Source organism: Anolis sagrei, chromosome 4, assembly GCF_037176765.1.
Source record: "Anolis sagrei isolate rAnoSag1 chromosome 4, rAnoSag1.mat, whole genome shotgun sequence".
Classification (NCBI taxonomy): domain Eukaryota; kingdom Metazoa; phylum Chordata; class Lepidosauria; order Squamata; family Dactyloidae; genus Anolis; species Anolis sagrei.
In genome coordinates, this window is record NC_090024.1 from 4,892,960 (window position 1) to 4,914,626 (window position 21,667).

The following is a 21,667-nucleotide window of genomic DNA, read 5'->3' on the forward strand; positions in this document are numbered from 1 at the left end:
TCAAGAGAGATGTTGACAAGCTGGAATGTATCCAGAGGAGGGTGACTAAGATGATCAAGGGCCTGGGGAACAAGCCCTGTGAGGAGCGGCTTAAGAAGCTGGGCATGTTTAGCCTGAAGAAGAGAAGGCTGAGAGGAGATATGATAGCCATGTATAAATATGGGAAAGGAAGCCACAGGGAGGAGGGAGCAAGCTTCCTTTCTGCTTCCCTGGAGACTAGGATGCGAAACAATGGCTTCAAACTACAAGAGAGGAGATTCCATCTGAACATGAGGAAGAACTTCCTGACTGTGAGAGCCGTTCAGCAGTGGAACTCTCTGCCCCGGAGTGTGGTGGAGGCTCCTTCTTTGGAAGCTTTTAAGCAGAGGCTGGATGGCCATTTGTTAGGGGTGATTTGAATGCAATATTCCTGCTTCTTGGCAGAATGGGGTTGGACTGGATGGCCCATGAGGTCTCTTCCGATTCTATGATTCTATAAGTACTTAATCAGTGTCGCAGATGGATGATGAAAGCGACAGCTCCCCGGGCGGCCAGAGAAGTTAAATAGCCTCTGACTGTCTGTCTATATCTGTTGTGTGTCTTTGGCATGGAATGTTTGCCATCTATGTGTACATTGTAATCCGCCCTGAGTCCCCTGCAGGGTGAGGAGGGCGGAATAAAAATACTGTAAATAAATATTAAATATCAACAGATAAACTTGAACTGCCATGACTCAGAGGTAATGAAGGATGGGAGTTGCAGCTTTGCAAGGTCTTGAGCCTTCTCTGCCTAAGAATTGGGTGCTTCACCAAACTACAAATCCCAGGGTTCCATAACACAGAACTATGGCAGTTCCAGTGGTGTCAAACTGCATGATATCCACAGTGTATAGATGCATCTAAAGCAGTGTTTCTCAACCTGGGGGTCTGGACCCCTGTGGGGGTCACGAGGGGGTGTCAGAGGGGTCACCAAAGACCATCAGAAAACATAGTATTTTCTGTTGCTCATGGGAATTCTGTGTGACAAGTTTGGCCCAATTCTATCGTTGGTGGGGTTCAGAATGTTATTTCATTGTAGGTGAACTATAAATCCCAGCAACTACAACTCTCAAATGTTAAGGTCTATTTTTCTCAAACTCCTCCAGTGTCCACATTTCAGCATATTGAGTATTCGTCTAGAGTTTGGTCCAGATCCATCATTGTTTGAGTCCACAGTGCTCTCTGGATATAGGTGAACTACAACTCCAAAACTCAAGGTCAGTGTCCACCAAACCCTTCCAGTATTTTCTTTTGGTCATGGGAATTCTTTGTGCCAAGTTTGGTTCAATTCCATCGTTGGTGGAGTTCAGAATGCTCTTTGATTGCAGGCGAACTATAAATCCCAGCAACTGGGATTTATGATGGCATTGAGCCATATTTGGTTCAATGCCATCATTGGTGGAGTTCAGAATGCTCTTTGATTCTAGGTGAACTATAAATCCCAGCAACTACAACTCCCAAATGACAAAATATTTGGTATTTGGGATTTGAAAATACATCCTGCATATCAGATAAAGTTAATTAAGGGCTTATTCCGCCTCCTCCCTTCTCCCCCCCCCCCATTATGGCCCTAGTGGTCTCTTCCAACGCTATGATTCTATTAATTCCATGGGCGATTCCATTGACGGAGAGGGGGATGCAAAATGGCGATCTTTTCGAAAACCGGAAGTTCCGTCCCATCCTGGGCAGTCGGCTTCTCTGACTCTATGCTCAGGTGTATTCCAGAGCGGCTTCCTGTTTTCCTTCCCTGCTCTCCCTCTTCCGGGTTTGGAAAGTGAAGTTTGGAGCTGCTTCAGTTCTGGTGAGAAAGAAAGAATTAGAAATAATATATATATAATATTGAATTAAATACATTTATTGGGGTTGAAGGGTGTATTTCAATTCTGCTGATGTTTAATTTGAGTCCCAGTTTTGGGGAAAATGATAATAATAATAATATATAATAATATAATATAATATAATAATAAAATAATAGAAATATAATAAAATAATATAAAATAATATAATATAATGTGTGATCATATATTTATAATAATAATTAAAATACTAATATAAGAATATAAGAATATGACAACAATAATTTAATAAAATATAATAATAAAATAGTATAATGTGTGATAATATATTTATAATAAATAAAAAAATAAAATACTAATATAAGAATATAATAATATGACAACAATAGTATAAAATATAATATAATAATAGAAATATAAAAAATAAAATAATAGAATGTGTGATAATATATTTATAATAAATAATAATAAAATAATAGAAATATAAAATAATATAAAATAATATAATGTGATAATATATTTATAATTAAAATAAATAAATAAAAATAAAATACTAATATAAGAATATAATAATATAACAACAATAATATAATAAAATAATAGAAATATAAAAATAAAATAATATAAAATAATATAATGTGTGATAATATATTCATAATAAATAATAATAATAATAAATAAAAATAAAATACTAATGTAAGAATATAATAATATGAAAACAATAATTTAATAAAATATAATATCATAATAGAAATGTAAAAATAATATAATATAATATAATGTGTGATAATATATTTATAATAAATAATAATAATAAATAATAAAATACTAATGTAAGAATATAATAATATGACAACAATAATTTAATAAAATATAATATAATAATAGAAATGTAAAAATAATATAATATAATATAATGTGTGATAATATATTTATAATAAATAATAATAATAAATAATAAAATACTAATGTAAGAATATAATATGACAACAATAATTTAATAAAATATAATAATAAAATAATATAAATATAATAAAATAAAATAATATAAAATAAGAATGTGTGATAATATATTTATAATAAAGAATAATACATAAAAATAAAATACTAATATAAGAATATAAGAATATAATAATATGACAACAATAATTTAATAAAATATAACAATAAAATAAAATAATAAAAATATAAAATAAAATAATATCAATAATAATAATAATAATGGTGGATTGGCTTTGAAGCAACAGGAAAAGAAGGAAAGATTTTTTGTGTGTAAAAAGTCATTTAATAATAATTTAAAAATACAGTATTATTATATTATTATATCTATAATAATAATAAAATATAATAATAATAACAATAATAGTGGATTGGCTTTGGGTCAACAGGAAAAGACGAAAATAAAAAAATAAATTTCTGGAAAAGCAGAGAAAGTAACTTCTTGGACCCAGAAGTCATTTAATAATGATTTAACAATACAATATTATATTATTATATCAATAATAATAATATTAATAATAAATATAACAATAATTATATTGGAATATTGTGTCCAATTCTGGGCACCACAATTCAAGAGAGATATTGACAAGCTGGAATGTGCCCAGAGGAAGGTGACTAAAATGATCAAGGGTCTGGAGAACAAGCCCTATGAAGAGCGGCTTAAGGAGCTGGGCATGTTTAGCCTGAAGAAGAGAAGGCTGAGAGGAGATATGATAGCCATGTATAAATATGTGAGAGGAAGCCACAGGGAGGAGGAGGGAGCAAGCTTGTTTTCTGCTTCCCTGGAGACTAGGACGCAATGGAACAATGGCTTCAAACTACAAGAGAGGAGATTCCACCTGAACATGAGGAAGAACTTCCTGACTGTGAGAGCCGTTCAGCAGTGGAACTCTCTGCCCCGGAGTGTGGTGGAGGCTCCTTCTTTGGAAGCTTTTAAGCAGAGGCTGGATGGCCATCTGTCAGGGGTGATTTGAATGCAATATTCCTGCTTCTTGGCAGAATGGGGTTGGACTGGATGGCCCAGGAGGTCTCTTCCAACTCTTTGATTCTAGGATTCTATGAATTATATTTATGTCTCACTGACTCTTCTTAAGACTCAAAGTGGCATTAAAAACTATTTGTTGCAGGTGTTAAATGACAATCTACCATCTATGACACTTAAAGATTAAAATAGAATTTAACATAAGAACTGTTAGGCCAAACAGTTAAAGTTATACAAAATCCTTAGAAAATGATCAAACATTGCTATTGCTGGTTTAAATAATTTTGTGAATGAAGCATACTGAGCTATCGGAAAGCAAAAATATCACTCTCTCAGCTACCCATATAGACAATTTTGCAGTAGTTCTTGTGGGTTTTTTCGGGCTATATGGCCATGTTCTAGAGGCATTTCTCCTGACGTTTCACCTGCATCTATGGCAAGCTTCCTCAGAGGTGTGGTCCCATATAGCCCGAAAAAACCCACAAGAACTGAGTGATTCCGGCCATGAAAGCCTTTGACAATACAATTTTGCAGTATTTTGGAATTCTGCAATTCTCGATCTAGGGTGTTCAACCTGTGCACAGAAAAAGCGAGAGGAGACTGAATTCTGCAAAATTACAACAGCACAACAACAGAAAGGAAACAAACAAGGACATCTAATCACCTCTCAACAAAAGATTGCCCCAGGCACTGCCAGGCCATCAAATGGTCATTAAGGTGGTCAGTTGAGTCATTCACACCTAGCTCCAGCAGACAAGAGTCCTTTGTCCCACCCTGGTCATTCCACAGATATATAAACGCATTTTCCTAGTTCCAACAGACCTCACAACCTCTGAGGATGCTTGCCACAGATGCAGGCGAAACGTCAGGAGAGAATGCCTCTAGACCATGGCCATATAGCCCGGAAAAACCTACAACAAACCAGTGATTCCGGCCATGAAAGCCTTCAACAATACAGACTGAATCCTGTTAGTCCTTGAACTGATGAGTCCAATTGTTACTTACAGTTATAATATTTGATTTTCCACATTATTTATAGGCAAATGAAGACTGGCTGACCCTGGAAACAATGCCTGACGATGAGAAGGTTAACTTGCGTCGCCTTGAGCCAGCCATCCAGAAGTTCATTAAAGTCGCCATTCCGACAGATCTGGAGCGGTTGCGGAAGCATCAGATAAACATTGAAAAGGTTTGGTGGCGGTGGTTGTTGTTTTCCCTTTAATTTTAAAGTATGCATTAGGCACATGGGCGGGAAAACGTCTCAATGTTTGAATTAAGCCAAGCTGAAATATTTTGACTTTTCAAATGTTGAAAGTGAGACCTACCAATCTGCACAGTAGGCACACCATCTGGATCAAGCCATGTTTTCCTGGACTGGGAATGAGCAGGATTATTGTCTGTGTTTCCATTTAATCTTTGTTTTCCACCAAGGGCGATATTGCAGGAAGTGTTTACCTTTAGTCCAATAATCTCCTGAATGCCACCTAAATTCACAGCTTGAAAAGGTGAAATCAATGCTAATCACTGGGTTGTTGTAGGTTTTTCCGGATTATATGGCCGTGTTCTAGAGGCATTTTCTCCTGACGTTTCGCCTGCATCTATGGCAAGCATCCTCAGAGGTAGTGAGGTCTGTTGGAACTAGGAAAAATGGGTTTATATATCTGTGGAATGACCAGGGTGGGACAAAGGACTCTTGTCTGTTGGAGCTAGGTGTGAATGTTTCAACTGACCACCTTGATTAGCATTTGACGGCTTGGCAGTGCCTGGGGGAATCTTTTGTTGAGAGGTGATTAGATGTGCTATTCAGTGCTAATCAAGATGCACCTTGATTAGCATTGAATAGTCTTGCAGCTTCAGAGCTTGGCTACTTCCTGCCTGGGGGAATCCTTTGTTGGGAGGTGATTAGCTGGCCCTGATGGTTTCTTGTCTGGAATTCCCCTGTTTGTGAGTGTTGTTCTTTATTTACTCTCCTGATTTTTAGAGGTTTTTTTAGTAGACTTAGCCAGATTTTTAATACTGGTAGGCAGGAAGCAGCCAAGCTTTGAAGTTGCTAGGCTGTTCAGTGCTAATCAAGGTGACCAATTGCAACATTCACACCTGTCTGATTTTTAGAGGTTTTTTAAGTAGACTTAGTCAGATTTTTAAAACTCTCTGGCAGGAAGCAGCCAAGCTTTGAAGCTGCAAGGCTATGCAATGCTAATCAAGGTGGCCAACTGCAACATTCACACCTGCCTCAAGCAGACAAGAGTTCTTTCCCTCACCTATTTACTCTCCTGATTTTTAGCGTTTTTTTTAGTACTATTTGCCAGATTTTTAATACTAGTAGGCAGGAAGCAGCCAAGCTTTGAAGCTGCAAGGCTATGCAATGCTAATCAAGGTGGCCAATTGCAACATTCACACCTGCCTCAAGCAGACAAGAGTTCTTTCCCTCACCTATTTACTCTCCTGATTTTTAGCATTTTTTTTAGTACTACTTGCCAGATTTTTAAAACTGGAAGGCAGGAAGCAGCCAAGCTTTGAAGCTGCAAGGCTATGCAACGCTAATCAAGGTGGCCAACTGCAACATTCACACCTGCCTCAAGCAGACAAGTGTTCTTTCCCTCACCTATTTACTCTCCTGATTTTTTAGTTTTTGTTTTTTTTACTATTTGCCAGATTTTTAAAACTGGAAGGCAGGAAGCAGCCAAGCTTTGAAGCTGCAAGGCTATGCAATGCTAATCAAGGTGGCAATTGCAACATTCACACCTGCCTCAAGCAGACAAGAGTTCTTTCCCTCACCTATTTACTCCCCTGATTTTTAGTGTTTTTTTTAGTACTATTTGCCAGATTTTTAAAACTGGAAGGCAGGAAGCAGCCAAGCTTTGAAGCTGCAAGGCTATGCAACGCTAATCAAGGTGGCCAACTGCAACATTCACACCTGCCTCAAGCAGACAAGTGTTCTTTCCCTCACCTATTTACTCTCCTGATTTTTTAGTTTTTTTTTTTTTTTTACTATTTGCCAGATTTTTAAAACTGGAAGGCAGGAAGCAGCCAAGCTTTGAAGCTGCAAGGCTATGCAATGCTAATCAAGGTGGCCAATTGCAACATTGACACCTGCCTCAAGCAGACAAGAGTTCTTTCCCTCACCTGATTTTTAGTGTTTTTTTAATACTATTTGCCAGATTTTTTAAACTGGAAGGCAGGAAGCAGCCAAGCTTTGAAGCTGCTAGGCTATTCAGTTCTAATTAAAGTGGCCAATTGCAAAATTCACACCTGCCTCAAGCAGACAAGAGTTCTTTCCCTCACCTATTTACTCTCCTGATTTTTTAGCGTTTTTTTTAGTACTATTTGCCAGATTTTTAAAACTGGAAGGCAGGAAACAGTCAAGCTTTGAAGCTGCAAGGCTATGCAATGGTAATCAAGGTGGCCAATTGCAACATTCACATTTACCTCACAATTAACTCAAACAAAAGTTATTTTTTCCACCCTGGACATCATTCCACAGGGATATAAACATCCTCACAGCCTCTGAAGATGCCTGCCATAGATGTAGGTGAAACGTCAGGAGAGAATGCTTCTGGAACGTGGCCAGAAAAACTGGAAAACTCACAGCAAACCATTATGGAAGTTGTTGTACATAAAACTACACGTTTGCCAAACTCTGATTTAAGTTACAGTCCGATATAGAAGAGGTTTTCTATGCGTCAGACCACATTTCTCTTCTTCCTTGCCAGGAATTTCCAAGTTGTTTGTACACAAGAGTTTGCAACTTGGAGCCATTCAGAAATGAAAAAGGATTAGTTATTATTCCTGCCTCTAGTTTCAACCAACAATGAGTGACTACGAAATGGATGGTAATTTTTTCTCTATTCTCTTTATTTCTAGTACCAGAGGTGTGGACTATGGGACAGGTTACACCAAGAACACATCAATGCAGGCCGTACTGTCCAGGTAAAGATTGGAGTTTAGACAGGAAACTGTTGTGGATTATTGTGATTCCTGCTTTGACAATGTTTGCGTGAAAGGGAGTCTTAGTCGACCACATTACGGTGGTCCACGCTCTTGTTACATCCCGAATAGATTACTGCAACGCACTCTACGTGGGGCTGCCTTTGAAGACTGTTTGGAAACTACAACTAATCGAAAGGGCTGCAGCCAGATTGCTAACTAGAGCGACATATAGGGAAAACACCACCCCCTTGTTGTGCCAGCTCCACTGGCTGCCGGTCCACTCCTGAGCTCAATTCAAAGTGCTGGTTTTGACTTATAAAGCCCTATACCAGTGATGGGCAACTTTTTGCGGTTGGTGTGTCAAAATTTGCCAAAAACCTGAGCATAACTTGGGTGGGGTGTCACTTCAAGAAAAAAATGGCAATATTTATAGTTTAAATAAGAAAAATGTATAATCCATGCTGAGTTATAGAGTGAACAATGCCCAGATGTGCAGAGACATCTCCAGCTCATCCCCTAGAACAGCGTTTCTCAACCTGGGGGTCGGGACCCCTGGGGGGGGTCGTGAGGGGGTGCCAGAGGGGTCACCAAAGACCCATCAGAAAGTTGGAAGGTGAACTACATCTCCCCTAAATCAGTGTAAATTCATCCCAAATCCCTCCAGTACATTCTGTTGGTCATGGGGGTTCTGTGTTGGAAGTTTGGGCCAATTCTATCGTTGGTGGGGTTCAAGGGACTCTTTGATTGTAGGTGAACTATACATCTCAGCAACTACAACTCCCAAATTGTTGTTGTTCATTCGTTCAGTCGTCTCCGACTCTTCGTGACCTCATGGACCAGCCCACGCCAGAGCTCCCTGTCAGCCGTTACCACCCCCAGCTCCCTCAAGGTCAGTCCAGTCACTTCAACAACTCCCAAATACAAAGCTTTAATTTCCCCAAACACCACCAGTGTTCACATTTGGGCATATTGAGTATTTGTGTGAAGTTTGGTCCAGATCTATTATTGTTTGAGTCCACAGTGCTCCTTGGATGTAGGTGAACTACAACTCCCAAACTCAAGGTCAATGCCCACCAAACCCTTCCAATATTTTCTGTTGGGCATGGGAGTTCTGTCTGCCAAATTTGGTTCAATGCCATCGTTGGTGGAGTTCAGAATGCTCTTTGATTGTAGGTAAACTATAACTCCCACCAACTACAACTCCCAAACGACAAAATCAGCCCCCCCCCCCCACTCCACCAGTATTCAAATGTGGGCGTATTGGGTATTTGCCAAATTTGATCCACTGAATTAAAATATACCTTACATATCAGTTATTTGCATGATGATTCCTAACAGTAACAAAACTGCAGTTATGAAGTAGCAACAAAAATAATTTCATGGTTGGGGGTCAGCACAACATATAGAACTGTATTAAGGGGTCACAGCATCAGAAAGTTTGAGAACCACTGCCCTAGAATAATAGAATCATAGAAGCAAAGAGTTGAAAGAGACCTCATGGGCCATCCAGTCCAACCCCATTCTGCCAAGAAGCAGGAATATTGAATTCAAATCACCCCTGACAGATAGCCATCCAGCCTCTGTTTAAAAGCCTCCAAAGAAGGAGCCTCCACCACACTCTGGGGCAGAGAGTTCCACTGCTGAACGGCTCTCACAGTCAGGAAGTTCTTCTTCATGTTCAGATGGAATCTCCTCTCTTGCAGTTTGAAGCCATTGTTCCATTGCATCCTAATCTCCAGGGAAGCAGAAAACAAGCTTGCTCCCTCCTTCTTAAGACTGGGATTTTGGCCTGCATCAAGAGGAGCATAGTGTCTAGATCCAGGGAAGTCATGCTCCCCATGCTCTATTCCGCTTTGGTTAGACCACACATGGGATATTGTGTCCAATTCTGGGCACCACAATTCAAGAGAGATATGGACAAGCTGGAATGTGTCCAGAGGAGGGTGACTAAAATGATCAAGGGTCTGAAGAACAAGCCCTATGAGGAGCGGCTTAAGGAGCTGGGCATGTTTAGCCTGAAGAAGAGAAGGCTGAGAGGAGATATGATAGTCATGTATAAATATGTGAGAGGAAGCCACAGGGAGGAGGGAGCAAGCTTGTTTTCTGCTTCCCTGGAGACTAGGACGCGAAACAATGGCTTCAAACTACAAGAGAGGAGATTCCATCTGAACATGAGGAAGAACTTCCTGACTGTGAGAGCCGTTCAGCAGTGGGACTCTCTGCCCCGGAGTGTGGTGGAGGCTCCTTCTTTGGAAGCTTTTAAGCAGAGGCTGGATGGCCATCTGTCAGGGGTGATTTGAATGCAACATTCCTGCTTCTTGACAGAATGGGGTTGACTGGATGGCCCATGAGGTCTCTTCCAACTCTTTGATTCTATGATTCTATGACTGGCCCCAGATCAGCCAGTTAGTCCCATGGCCAAGAGGAGATTTGAACCTTTGTCTTTGGAGCTGTCTCCTGCATCTTTATTGTTTTGCTTTGAGTATGGAAATAATACTTCTCGCTGGGGTGTGTCCCCCTAAATCTGTGTCTTTTTGAACCTTTGCAGCAATTGCGAGCCAACATCCGAGAGATGGAGACGCTTTGTTTGCGGGTCCGGAAGGAAGACATGCTGACTTTGCAGAGACTGATCCACCCGGTGAAGGACCAGGCTTCTTCGGCCATCAGGGAGTTCCTGCAGCTGCATTCGGAGTCTGCCGAAGAGCTTAAGAAGCAGTTCAGAGAGGCAGACGGGTCACTTTCGGCTTCTTTAACCAGGTCTACCACCGTAGGAACAGGTCTGTCGGGGCCGATTCAAATCAGGGTATTCTTAGTAACAAAGTGACCGTCCTTTATGCGAAATTCTTGCCATCAGAAGTGGTTTAAGTTTCATAAATATGTCCGTAACAGGTTACTGTATATACTCGAGTATAAGCCCTTTTTTTAGACTGAAAAAGTCCCCCTGGGCTTATATTCGACCAGGGTGGGACAAAGAACTCTTGTCTGTTGGAGATAGGAGTGAATATTTCAACTGACCACCTTGATTAGCATTTGATGTCCTGGCAGTGCCTGGGGCAGTCTTTTGTTGAAAGTTGATTAGATGTTGGCGGTGGTCAGGGGAGCTTTTGCACAATTAAAACCAGCTGCGCCCGTACCTTGGGAAGTCTGACTTGACCACGGTGGTCCACGCTCTGGTTACATCCCGTTTAGACTACTGCAACGCTCTCTACGTGGGGTTGCCCTTGAAGACTGCTCGGAAGCTTCAAATGGTCCAGCGCTCGGCAGCCAGGTTACTAACAGGAGCGGCACTCAGGGAGCACACCACTCCGCTGTTGCGCCAGCTCCACTGGCTGCCAATTTGCTCCCGGGCACAATTCAAAGTGCTGGAGCTAGCCTATAAAGCCCTAAACGGTTCCGGCCCTCCTTACCTCTTCGAACGCATCTCCACCTATGAACCGACCAGGACGTTAAGATCGTCTGGGGAGGCCCTGCTCTCGGTCCCGCCTGCATCGCAGGCGCGCCTGGCGGGGACGAGAGACAGGGCCTTCTCGGTGGTGGCCCCTCGGCTATGGAATGCCCTACCTGCAGACATCACACAGGCTCCCTTGCTGCTGGCGTTCCAGAGGAAGGTGAAGACCTGGCTCTTCGAACAAGCGTTTGGCTAATCAGTGCAATGGAATATAGGAACACGGTGCAATCGAACATAGGAATATGGAACAAAGGATTGCGAGAAAGGATTCTGATTTGTTGTTGAGGCGATATGATTATGACAATGATTGTCTTCTGATATTGATTGTTATGTAGAATGTGTAATGTGTTTTAACCTGCTTTTGATACTGTCTTGTGATTTTGTATTATGTAAACCGCTTTGAGTCGCCTAAGGGCTGACAAAAGCGGTATAGAAGTAAAGTCAATAAATAAATAATAATAAATACGCAGAGAAGCCATTGAAATCCACAAGAAGCATGTGGACAATTTCAACAGAAAGGAGGAAACCATGAAAATGAACAAAATCTGGCTACCAGTATTAAAAAACTCAAAAATTACAACAGCAAAACAACAGAGGAAAAACAATCTGGGACAGTTAATCACCTCTCAACAAAAGATTGCCCCAGGCACTGCCAGGCCATCAAATGGTCATCAAGGTGGTCAGTTGAGACATTCACACCTAGCTCCAGCAGACAAGAGCTCTTTGTCCCACCCTGGTCATTCCACAGATATATAAACCCATTTTCCTAGTTCCAGCAGACCTCACAACCTCTGAGGATGTTTGCCATAGATGCAGGTGAAACGTCAGGAGAGAATGCCTCTAGAACATGGCCATATAGCCAGAAAAAAACCTACAACACCCCATCAAATGCTCATCAAGGTGCTCAGTTGAAACATTCACACCTAGCTCCAGCAGACAAGAGTCCTTTGTCCCACCCTGGTCGTTCCACAGATATATAAACCCTTTTTCCTAGTTCCAACAGACCTCATTACCTCTGAGGGTGCTTGCCATAGATGCAGGCGAAATGTCAGGAAAGAATGCCTCTAGACCATCAAATGCTAATCAAGTTGGTTAGTTGAAACATTCACACCTAGCTCCAGCAGACTAGAGTCCTTTGTCCCACCCTGGTCATTCCACAGACATATAAACCCTTTTTCCTAGTTCCAACAGACCTCACAACCTCTGAGGATGCTTGCCATCGATGCAGGCGAAACGTCAGGAGAGAATGCCTCTAGACCATGGCCATATAGCCCGAAAAAACCTACAACAACCCATCAAATGCTAATCAAGGTGCTCAGTTGAAACATTCACACCTAGCTCCAGCAGACAAGAGTCCTTTGTCCCACCCTGGTCATTCCACAGATATATAAACCCTTTTTCCTAGTTCCAACAGACCTCATTACCTCTGAGGGTGCTTGCCATAGATGCAGGCGAAATGTCAGGAAAGAATGCCTCTAGACCATCAAATGCTAATCAAGTTGGTTAGTTGAAACATTCACACCTAGCTCCAGCAGACTAGAGTCCTTTGTCCCACCCTGGTCATTCCACAGACATATAAACCCTTTTTCCTAGTTCCAACAGACCTCACAAACTCTGAGGATGCTTGCCATAGATGCAGGCGAAACGTCAGGAGAGAATGCCTCTAGAACATGGCCATATAGCCCCAAAAAACCTACAACAACCCATCAAATGCTAATCAAGGTGCTCAGTTGAAACATTCACACCTAGCTCCAGCAGCCTAGAGTCCTTTGTCCCACCCTGGTCATTCCCCAGATATATAAACCCCATTTTCCTAGTTCCAACAGCCCTCACTACCTCTGAGGATGCTTGCTATAGATGCAGACGAAATGTCAGGAGAGAATGCCTCTAGACCATGGCCATATAGCCCGAAAAAACTACAGCAATCCATCAAATGCTCATCAAGGTGCTCAGCTGAAACATTCACACCTAGCTCCAACAGACAAGAGTCCTTTGTCTCACCCTGGTCATTCCACAGATATATAAACCTTTTTCCTAGTTCCAACAGACCTCACTACCTCTGAGGATGCTTGCCATAGATGCAGGCAAAACGTCAGGAGAGAATGCCTCTAGAACATGGCCATATAGGCATTTTCTGCCTAAGTGGTGTCTCTTACATTTGTTTCACCTTGATATTTTACGTCTACACCCATTTGTCCTGTTTCCACCCAGAAACGTTTTATAACACTGGAGACGAAGGAAGTTCGGAGAATTTGACCCAGATGTTTTCCCCACTTCCCGAAATCCCCCAGGATCAAAATGCGGCAGAATCCTGGGAGACGCTGGAAGAGGTATAGGTCACGCTTCCCTTGCTGTTGGCAATTCCTTTGCTTATTGTTACCATTTCCTTGGACAATAAGATAAAAGTAATCCTGGCCCTGTGGTCTCGTTGTAGGACCTGATTGAACTCGGCAACTTGGTGACGGATTTCTCTCTCCTGGTGAATGTAAGCAAAACATTTTGAAATGTAATCATTAGGCTTGGGTAACAACGGAAAAATTTGTTTCTAAACTCGTTTCGTTTTTAGGGGTCCATTGCATTTCGTTTTTTAAAAGAATTCCGATTTTTTTTTAAATTTTTTTGAAATTTACGAAATTTCGTAAATTTCGAATTGATTCGTTAATGGCGGACGCGATTGCGCAATATGCTAAAAAGACCTCCAAATGGGACAGGGGGAACTTCTGAAGCTTCCCTCTCCCTCTGTTGTTGACTGTTGGTGTGATAAAACAAACAACAACTATATTATATTATATTATATTATTATATATTATATTATATTATATTATTATATATTATATTATATTATATTATTATATATTATATTATATTATATTATATTATTATCATATTATTATATTATTATAATATTATATATTATTATATTATATTATTATAATATTATATTATTGTATATTATATTATATAATTATAATATTATATTATAATGTTATTATATTATATTATTGTATATTATATTATATAATTATAATATTATTATAATATTACTATATTATATATTATTATATCATATATATTATTATATATTATATTATTATTATATTATTATAATAATATTATAATTATATAATATATAATTCTCAGTAGATATAAGTGTAGTAAATAAATATATGTGTAGTAAATAAATAAATAAATAAATAAATATTATTGTATATTATATTATATTATTATAATATTATTATATTATATTATTATATTATATATATTATTATATATTATATTATTATAATATTATTATATTATATTATTGTATATTATTATATTATTGTATATTATATTATATTATTATAATATTATATTATAATGTTATTATATATATTATATATTATTATATTATATTATTATAATATTATTATAATATTACTATATTATATATTATTATATCATATATATTATTATATATTATATTATTATAATATTATTATAATAATATTATAATTATATAATATATAATTCTCAGTAGATATAAGTGTAGTAAATAAATATATGTGTAGTAAATAAATAAATAAATAAATAAATATTATTGTATATTATATTATATTATTATAATATTATTATATTATATTATTATATTATATATATTATTATATATTATATTATTATAATATTATTATATTATATTATTGTATATTATTATATTATATTATTATAATATTATATTATTGTATATTATATTATATTATTATAATATTATATTATAATGTTATTATATATATTATATATTATTATATTATATTATTATAATATTATTATAATATTACTATATTATATATTATTATATCATATATATTATTATATATTATATTATTATAATATTATAATATTATATATTATTATATTATATAATATATATTACATTATATATTATTATATTATATTATTATAATATTATATTATTATAATATTATTATATTATATTATTGTATATTATATTATTATAATATTATAATAATAATATTATAATTATATAATATATAATTCTCAGTAGGCTGAGAATTGCGGTATATAAGTGTAGTAAATAAATAAATAAATAATATTATTGTATATTATATTATATTATTATATTATATATATTATTATATATTATATTATAATAATATTATTATATTATATATTATTATATTATATTATTATAATATTATTATATTATATTATTGTATATTACATTATTATAATATATTGTATTATATATTATATATTATTATATTATATTATTATAATATTATTATATTATATTATTGTATATTATATTATTATAATATATTGTATTATATATTATATATTATTATATTATGTTACGAAAATAATTACGAAATAATTACGAAAATTGGAAAAATTGTTTCGATTCTTAATTACTCCTCACACTATTCCTACATGGCTCAATATCGGATCGTAAGCTAATTTAAATACGAATTAATAACGAATTACGAAATTAACGAACGAAACCGCCCAAGCCTAGTAATCATGATGCATATTAATAAAAATGTCATTTAAAGCCACTGGGATTGGGAGTTTGCAACCCCGTCCAGACTTCGCTTGTATCCAGTGATAAGGAAATCCATTGCTGGTCAAGGGACACTCTTCTTTTGGGGGCTTCATTCTAAAGGGAAAATGATCCATCTTGGCTCCCATGTTGGGGGGAAAGTGGGATATCAAATGCAAAACTAAGAAGCCATTTTTGGGGTGAGTTAGCTGCTCTGTGGATTCGTTTGCAAGGCTTAAAACGGCATTTCTTTTGCATCCAGGCTCAGCAGGAGAAAGTTGACCGGATTGAAGACAACGTCAATAATGCTGTTGCAAATGTCGAAGAGGGGACCAAAAGTTTGTCCAAGGTTGGTCATCTTGGGTTTGGTTTTTGAGGTCTGAAAGACTTTTCCTTTGATGTCTGAAGGACTTTTCAGTGGTCAGTGTGACTTCCCTTTAGTGTTTAAAGAAGGCTGTGATGTCAACTCTTTTCGTCTTCGTAACACTTTTTTTTTTGGTCATGTCAGGAGCAACTTGAGAAACTGCAAGTCGCTTCTGTTGTGAGAGAATTGGCCGTCTGCAAGGACGTTGCCCAGGGGACGCCTGGATAATTTAATGTTTTTATCATCCTTGTGGGAGGCTTCTCTCATGTCCCCGCATGAGGAGCTGGAGCTGATAGAGGGAGCTCATCCGCCTCTCCCCGGATTCGAACCTGCGACCTGTCGGTCTTCAGTCCTGCTGGCACAGAGCTTTAACCCACTGCGCCACCGGGGACTCCTTTGTATCACTAACCTGAAGGGATCTAGGAGTATTAATAGGCCACAACTGAATCTAGAAAAGCCAATGTGATTCTAGGCTATTTTTTTTTCTTGTGTCAGGAGCGACTTGAGAAACTGCAAGTTGCTTCTGGTGTGAGAGAATTGGCTGCCTGTAAGGACGTTGCCCAGGGAATGCCTGGGCGTTTTGATGTTTTACCATCCTTGTGGGAGGCTTCCCTCATGTCCCCACAAGGGGAGCTGGAGCTGACAGAGGGAGCTCATCCACGCTCCCCCTGGATTTGAACCTACGACTTGTCAGTCTTCAGTCCTGCAGACACAAGGGTCCTGCAGACACACAGCCTGCAGACACATAGCCTCATAGGGCTGGAGAACAAGCCCTATGAGGAGCGGCTTAAGGAGCTGGGCATGTTTAGCCTGAAGAAGAGAAGGCTGAGAGGGGATATGATAGCCATGTATAAATATGTGAGAGGAAGCCACAGGGAGGAGGGAGCAAGCTTGTTTTCTGCTTCCCTGGAGACTAGGACACAATGGAACAATGGCTTCAAACTTCAAGAGAGGAGATTCCATCTGAACATGAGGAAGAACTTCCTGACTGTGAGAGCCGTTCAGCAGTGGAACTCTCTGCCCCGGAGTGTGGTGGAGGCTCCTTCTTTGGAAGCTTTCAAACAGAGGCTGGATGGCCATCTGTCAGGGGTGATTTGAATGCAATATTCCTGCTTCTTGGCAGAATGGGGTTGGACTGGATGGCCCAGGAGGTCTCTTCCAACTCTTTGATTCTATGATTCTAAGGGTTGCTTCAAGTGTGAGAGAATGGGCCGTCAACAAAGACGTTGCCCAGGGGACACCCGGATGTGTTACCACCCTGCTGGGAGGCTTCTCGCATGTCCCTGCATGCTAGAGCTGACAGCTGGGAGCTCACCACATCTCGTAGATTTGAATTGGCAACCTTCAGCAACCCAACCTTCAGGTCAACAGTCCAGTTTAACCCATTGTGCCACTGTAGCTCTTTTCAGTCACTACCCAGGTGCTATCAGTATTCCACATGTTCATCAAACAGTATTGTATTCTATGATTAGAAATACTTTGACATTTCTTTCTAACAGGGATTGGGTTGTTGTAGGTTTTTCGGGCTATATGGCCATTTTCTAGAAGCATTCTCTCCTGATGTTTCACCTGCATCTATGGCAAGTATAACGATCAGCAGGAGGGTAGCAGAGAAGATTTTAAAATTTGATTTATCAGACAGGGAAATATTGGAAAATAATCCCACAACGCTGCTCAGCCAAATTATAACGAGGCACACCTCCACTACTGGCTAGCTCACCAAAATAATATAGGGAGTATGGTTGTTGATAAACCAACTGTATATTTAAAAGCTAGGAACTGGGGACCACTGAAACTGAGAGAATTAAACTGATTTTTCAAAAGATTTCCGCTGCCACCATATTAACAATAAACAAGCTGAGGTATTCTTGAGAGGTTGCTCAGTAACACACTCTGTATTACTATAGTATTTTTAGAGGCTGCTGAAAGCTGACTGGAATAATGTTTTAACCACAAAGGTATTCACACTGAGGCTGGTATAAGTTGATAAAAATAACAAGAATGTTTATTGAACAGGTTTGAATATTTCAGGTACAAATGCTTGATGGTTTCAGTAAAATACTGGCATAAAAAAGCTTGTGGATACGTTTGAGCAAAGATCTTAGAAAACTTCTGGGTTACAAGTCTTCTAGTCACCACAGAAAATTACTTCAGGAAATGAATCTCTGAAAGTAACTCCCAAAAATCCGCCTTTGGAATCTAGCCAAAAGCCTGAACTAGCCTTCTTTAGGAAAAGAACAGACCACTAATGGGGGTACTGCTCCACACAGTATTCTAGCTATGTTTCTCGATAGTTATTCTGAATACTACTCAAAAGACTAACCCAAGCTGCTCTCGCTAACACCCTTCTTCTCTCAGCCCTTTCCAAGCTCCAACTGACAATCTGGGAACTCAAGCCTCAGCTCAAAAGTCACTTATTTATTTATTTATTTATTTATTTATTTACAGCTTTTATATTCCGCTCTTCTCACCCCGCAGGGGACTCAAGGCGGATTACAGTGTACACACATATGGCAAACATTCAATGCCAATTTTTCTTTCAGACCACGTAGGCTCCGCCCCCATCTTTCTAACCAATCTTAGCCTTCTAATTTTCTCCTAACCTAAGATGGCGTCTCTCTGTCTCCCTTCTCTAAAATGGATGCCGTGGCTTCACCAGGCCCACTCTCTTAGGCCTAAGCTAGCTTGCCAAGGTAAGGGATTCATTACAGCAAGCATCCTCAGAGGTTGTGAGGTCTCACAACCTCTGAGGATGCTTGCCATAGATGCAGGTGAAACATCAGGAGAGAATGCTTCTAGAACATGGCCATATAGCCCAAAAAACCTACAGCAACCCAGTAATTCCGGCCATGAAAGCCTTTGACAACAGAAAGGGGTTGGACTGGAAGCCTTTGAGGAGTTGCCTCCAAATCTATGACTCTTTCCCCAACTCTCCCAGCCATTCTTGACATCATCTTGTGATGTCAAGATGATGTCATCTTAGCATGTAGTATGAAATGCCATCAAGGGACCTGAAGGCCTGTTCTAATGGTGACCCTTCTGCCTTCTTTCTCTCAGGCTGCCAAGTACAAGCTGGCGGCGCTCCCGGTCGCGGGGGCCGTGCTGGGCGGCATGGTGGGGGGCCCCATCGGGCTCCTGGCCGGCTTCAAGATCGCCGGTGTTGCTGCGGCCATCGGCGGAGGCGTGCTGGGCTTCACGGGCGGGAAACTCATCCAGAGGAAGAAGCGGAAGGTGATTGAAGAGCTCTCCTCCAGTTGCCCGGACTTCCAGGGTCAGAGTGACCGGAAGAGCAGCTGAAGGAGGCCGGTTTCTCCTCTCTCTCTTTTCCAAAATGGCCTGGCTTTAGATTTGGCTTGGATATCTTCGAATCGGATCCGTCCTTGAGTCATTCCTGATCCGGAAGCGGCAGCCATGGCAGACTTTCTTGGAGAGAAAACCAGCCTTCTTTTCCTTTCCAGAAGGGTGGCAACAGAAAAGGAGAGGAAAGGCAAGCCTTGGAGGGGGTTTCTTCTTCCAAATATGCCTTTATGCAGTATAGGCGGACATGGAGACTGTATTTGAAGCAGAAATTGCTGAGTGCCTTGACAACGTCCCTCTTCCTCGGATGTTTTACTCATTTGCACATAGGTCACTTTGTGTTGTTTTTAATGGCTTTGGACTTTGCAGCTCATTTCCCCCCATCTGGCTTAAGTGAGGAGGGCTTCTCTCCTTCTCCCCAATATTATTAAGATTTTAGTTTTTAAAACGTTCATAAGTTTATGGACCTCAAGCCAGGACTATCCATCTGTCTTCCAAAGCAGTTTAGCTTTGAGCAAAATCAGAATTGGGAGCCAAAGGGGAACGTTTGCAAGTCTGTATTCCTTAGCGTCTCCTTCAAATATTGACAATTCTCAACCCTTTTTAATTTTTTGGGCCGGTATGTCCTTAAAAACGAGCTTGTCAGGACGAAACCTTGCCTTCATAAAGCTACTTCATCGTACCTGGCTTTTCTCTAAATGCCTTTTCATATCCATACGATAATAGCCGGCCTTATTATATCACCCAAAGACGATGCCAATACTGTGCCAATCAGATGCCTTTCGCTGGAATGGGCATTCAGGAGTGACCAGTTTCACTGGGATATTATGGTTTCTGAATGAGAGTTATGTCTTATTTTAACAAAAAGAGTTCTAATGTTTTGTCGGAGGCTTTCATGGCTGGAATCACTGGGTTGTTGTGAGTTTTCTGGGCTGTCTGGCCGTATTCCAGAAGCATTCTCTCCTGACGTTTCGCCTGCAGAGGTTGTGAGTCTGTTGGAAACTAGGCAAGTGAGGTTCATATATCTGTGGAAAGTCCAGGGAGGAAGAAAGAACTCTTTTCTTTTGGAGGCAAGTGTGAATGTTGTAATTGTCCACCTTGATTAGCACTAATGGCCTAGCAGTTTCTGTTGTGCAGCAAGCGGATCTTAGCCATGTCCCATGCACAAGACACACAGACAAGAGTAGAGATGAACAAAAAAACAGAGATGAAATGCAAAATTGCAATGTTGCACACAAAAAACAAACAGTGCAAGAAACTTATATACTCTTTGTAAGTAACACAAAATAAGGCATCTTCATCTTAAGTCAAATGAGAAAGCAAAACATAAACCTTGAGCAAACAGCTATTCCATCTTGAAAGCATGAAAGCTTCTCTTCAACCTGCTCCTCAGAGCAGAGCCTTTGAGCATAGATCTCCTCAGAGAAAAAGCTCTCCAGAACTGTATTCTAAAAACCTATACGGTTATACCCTATCGGGTGTGATCCAAGTTTGCTGGTTGACCTACATTACCAGCTGCACATCATAATTACCATCATAAGGTTTTTCTTCAACACAAACACACATGCACACTTGGTCCTGCTACAACTTACTGTAAAGCTCTCCAGAAATGTATTCTAAAAACCTATACAGTTATACCCTATCGGGTGTGATCCAAGTTTGCTGGTTGACCTACATTACCAGCTGCACATCATAATTACCATCATAAGGTTTTTCTTCAACACAAACACACATGCACACTTGGTCCTGCTACAACTTACTGTAAAGCTCTCCAGAAATGTATTCTAAAAACCTATACAGTTATACCCTATCGGGTGTGATCCAAGTTTGCTGGTTGACCTACATTACCAGCTGCACATCATAATTACCATCATAAGGTTTTTCTTCAACACAAACACACATACACACTTGGTCCTGCTACAACTTACTGTAACAGTTTCAAGGTCTGGCTGCTTCCTGCCTGGGGGAATCCTTTGTTGGGAGGTGATTAGCTGGCCCTGATTGTTTTCTGTCTGGAATTCCCCTGTGTTTGAGTGTTGATCTTTATTTACTGTTCATATTTTAGAGTTTTTTAAATACTGGTAGCCAGATTTTGTCCATATTCATGATTTCCTCCTTTCTCTTGAAATTGTCCACATGCTTGTGGATCTCAGTGGCTTCTTTGTGTAGCCTGACATGGTGGTTGTGAGAGAGGTCCAGCATTTCTGTGTTCTCCAATAATTTGTGTTTGGGCAATGCTGCGTTTGGTGGTCCCTATGTAGACTTGTGTGCTTAGACCTGGATTCTGTGCA

The 21,667-nt window shown here is 39.4% G+C and overlaps 1 protein-coding gene across 1 annotated transcript; it reads left to right on the forward strand.

The window, feature by feature from the left end:
• The first annotated feature begins 1,740 nt into the window (after positions 1–1,740).
• STX17 (syntaxin 17) lies at positions 1,741–20,281 on the forward strand. The gene is made up of 8 exons (XM_067467234.1): positions 1,741–1,818; positions 4,837–4,986; positions 7,662–7,727; positions 10,276–10,504; positions 13,387–13,505; positions 13,610–13,660; positions 15,978–16,064; positions 19,137–20,281. Exons 2-8 carry the CDS (start codon positions 4,867–4,869, stop codon positions 19,374–19,376), a joined length of 912 nt encoding a protein of 303 aa, XP_067323335.1. The 5' UTR covers positions 1,741–1,818; positions 4,837–4,866; the 3' UTR covers positions 19,377–20,281.
• The last annotated feature ends 1,386 nt before the right edge of the window (positions 20,282–21,667 follow it).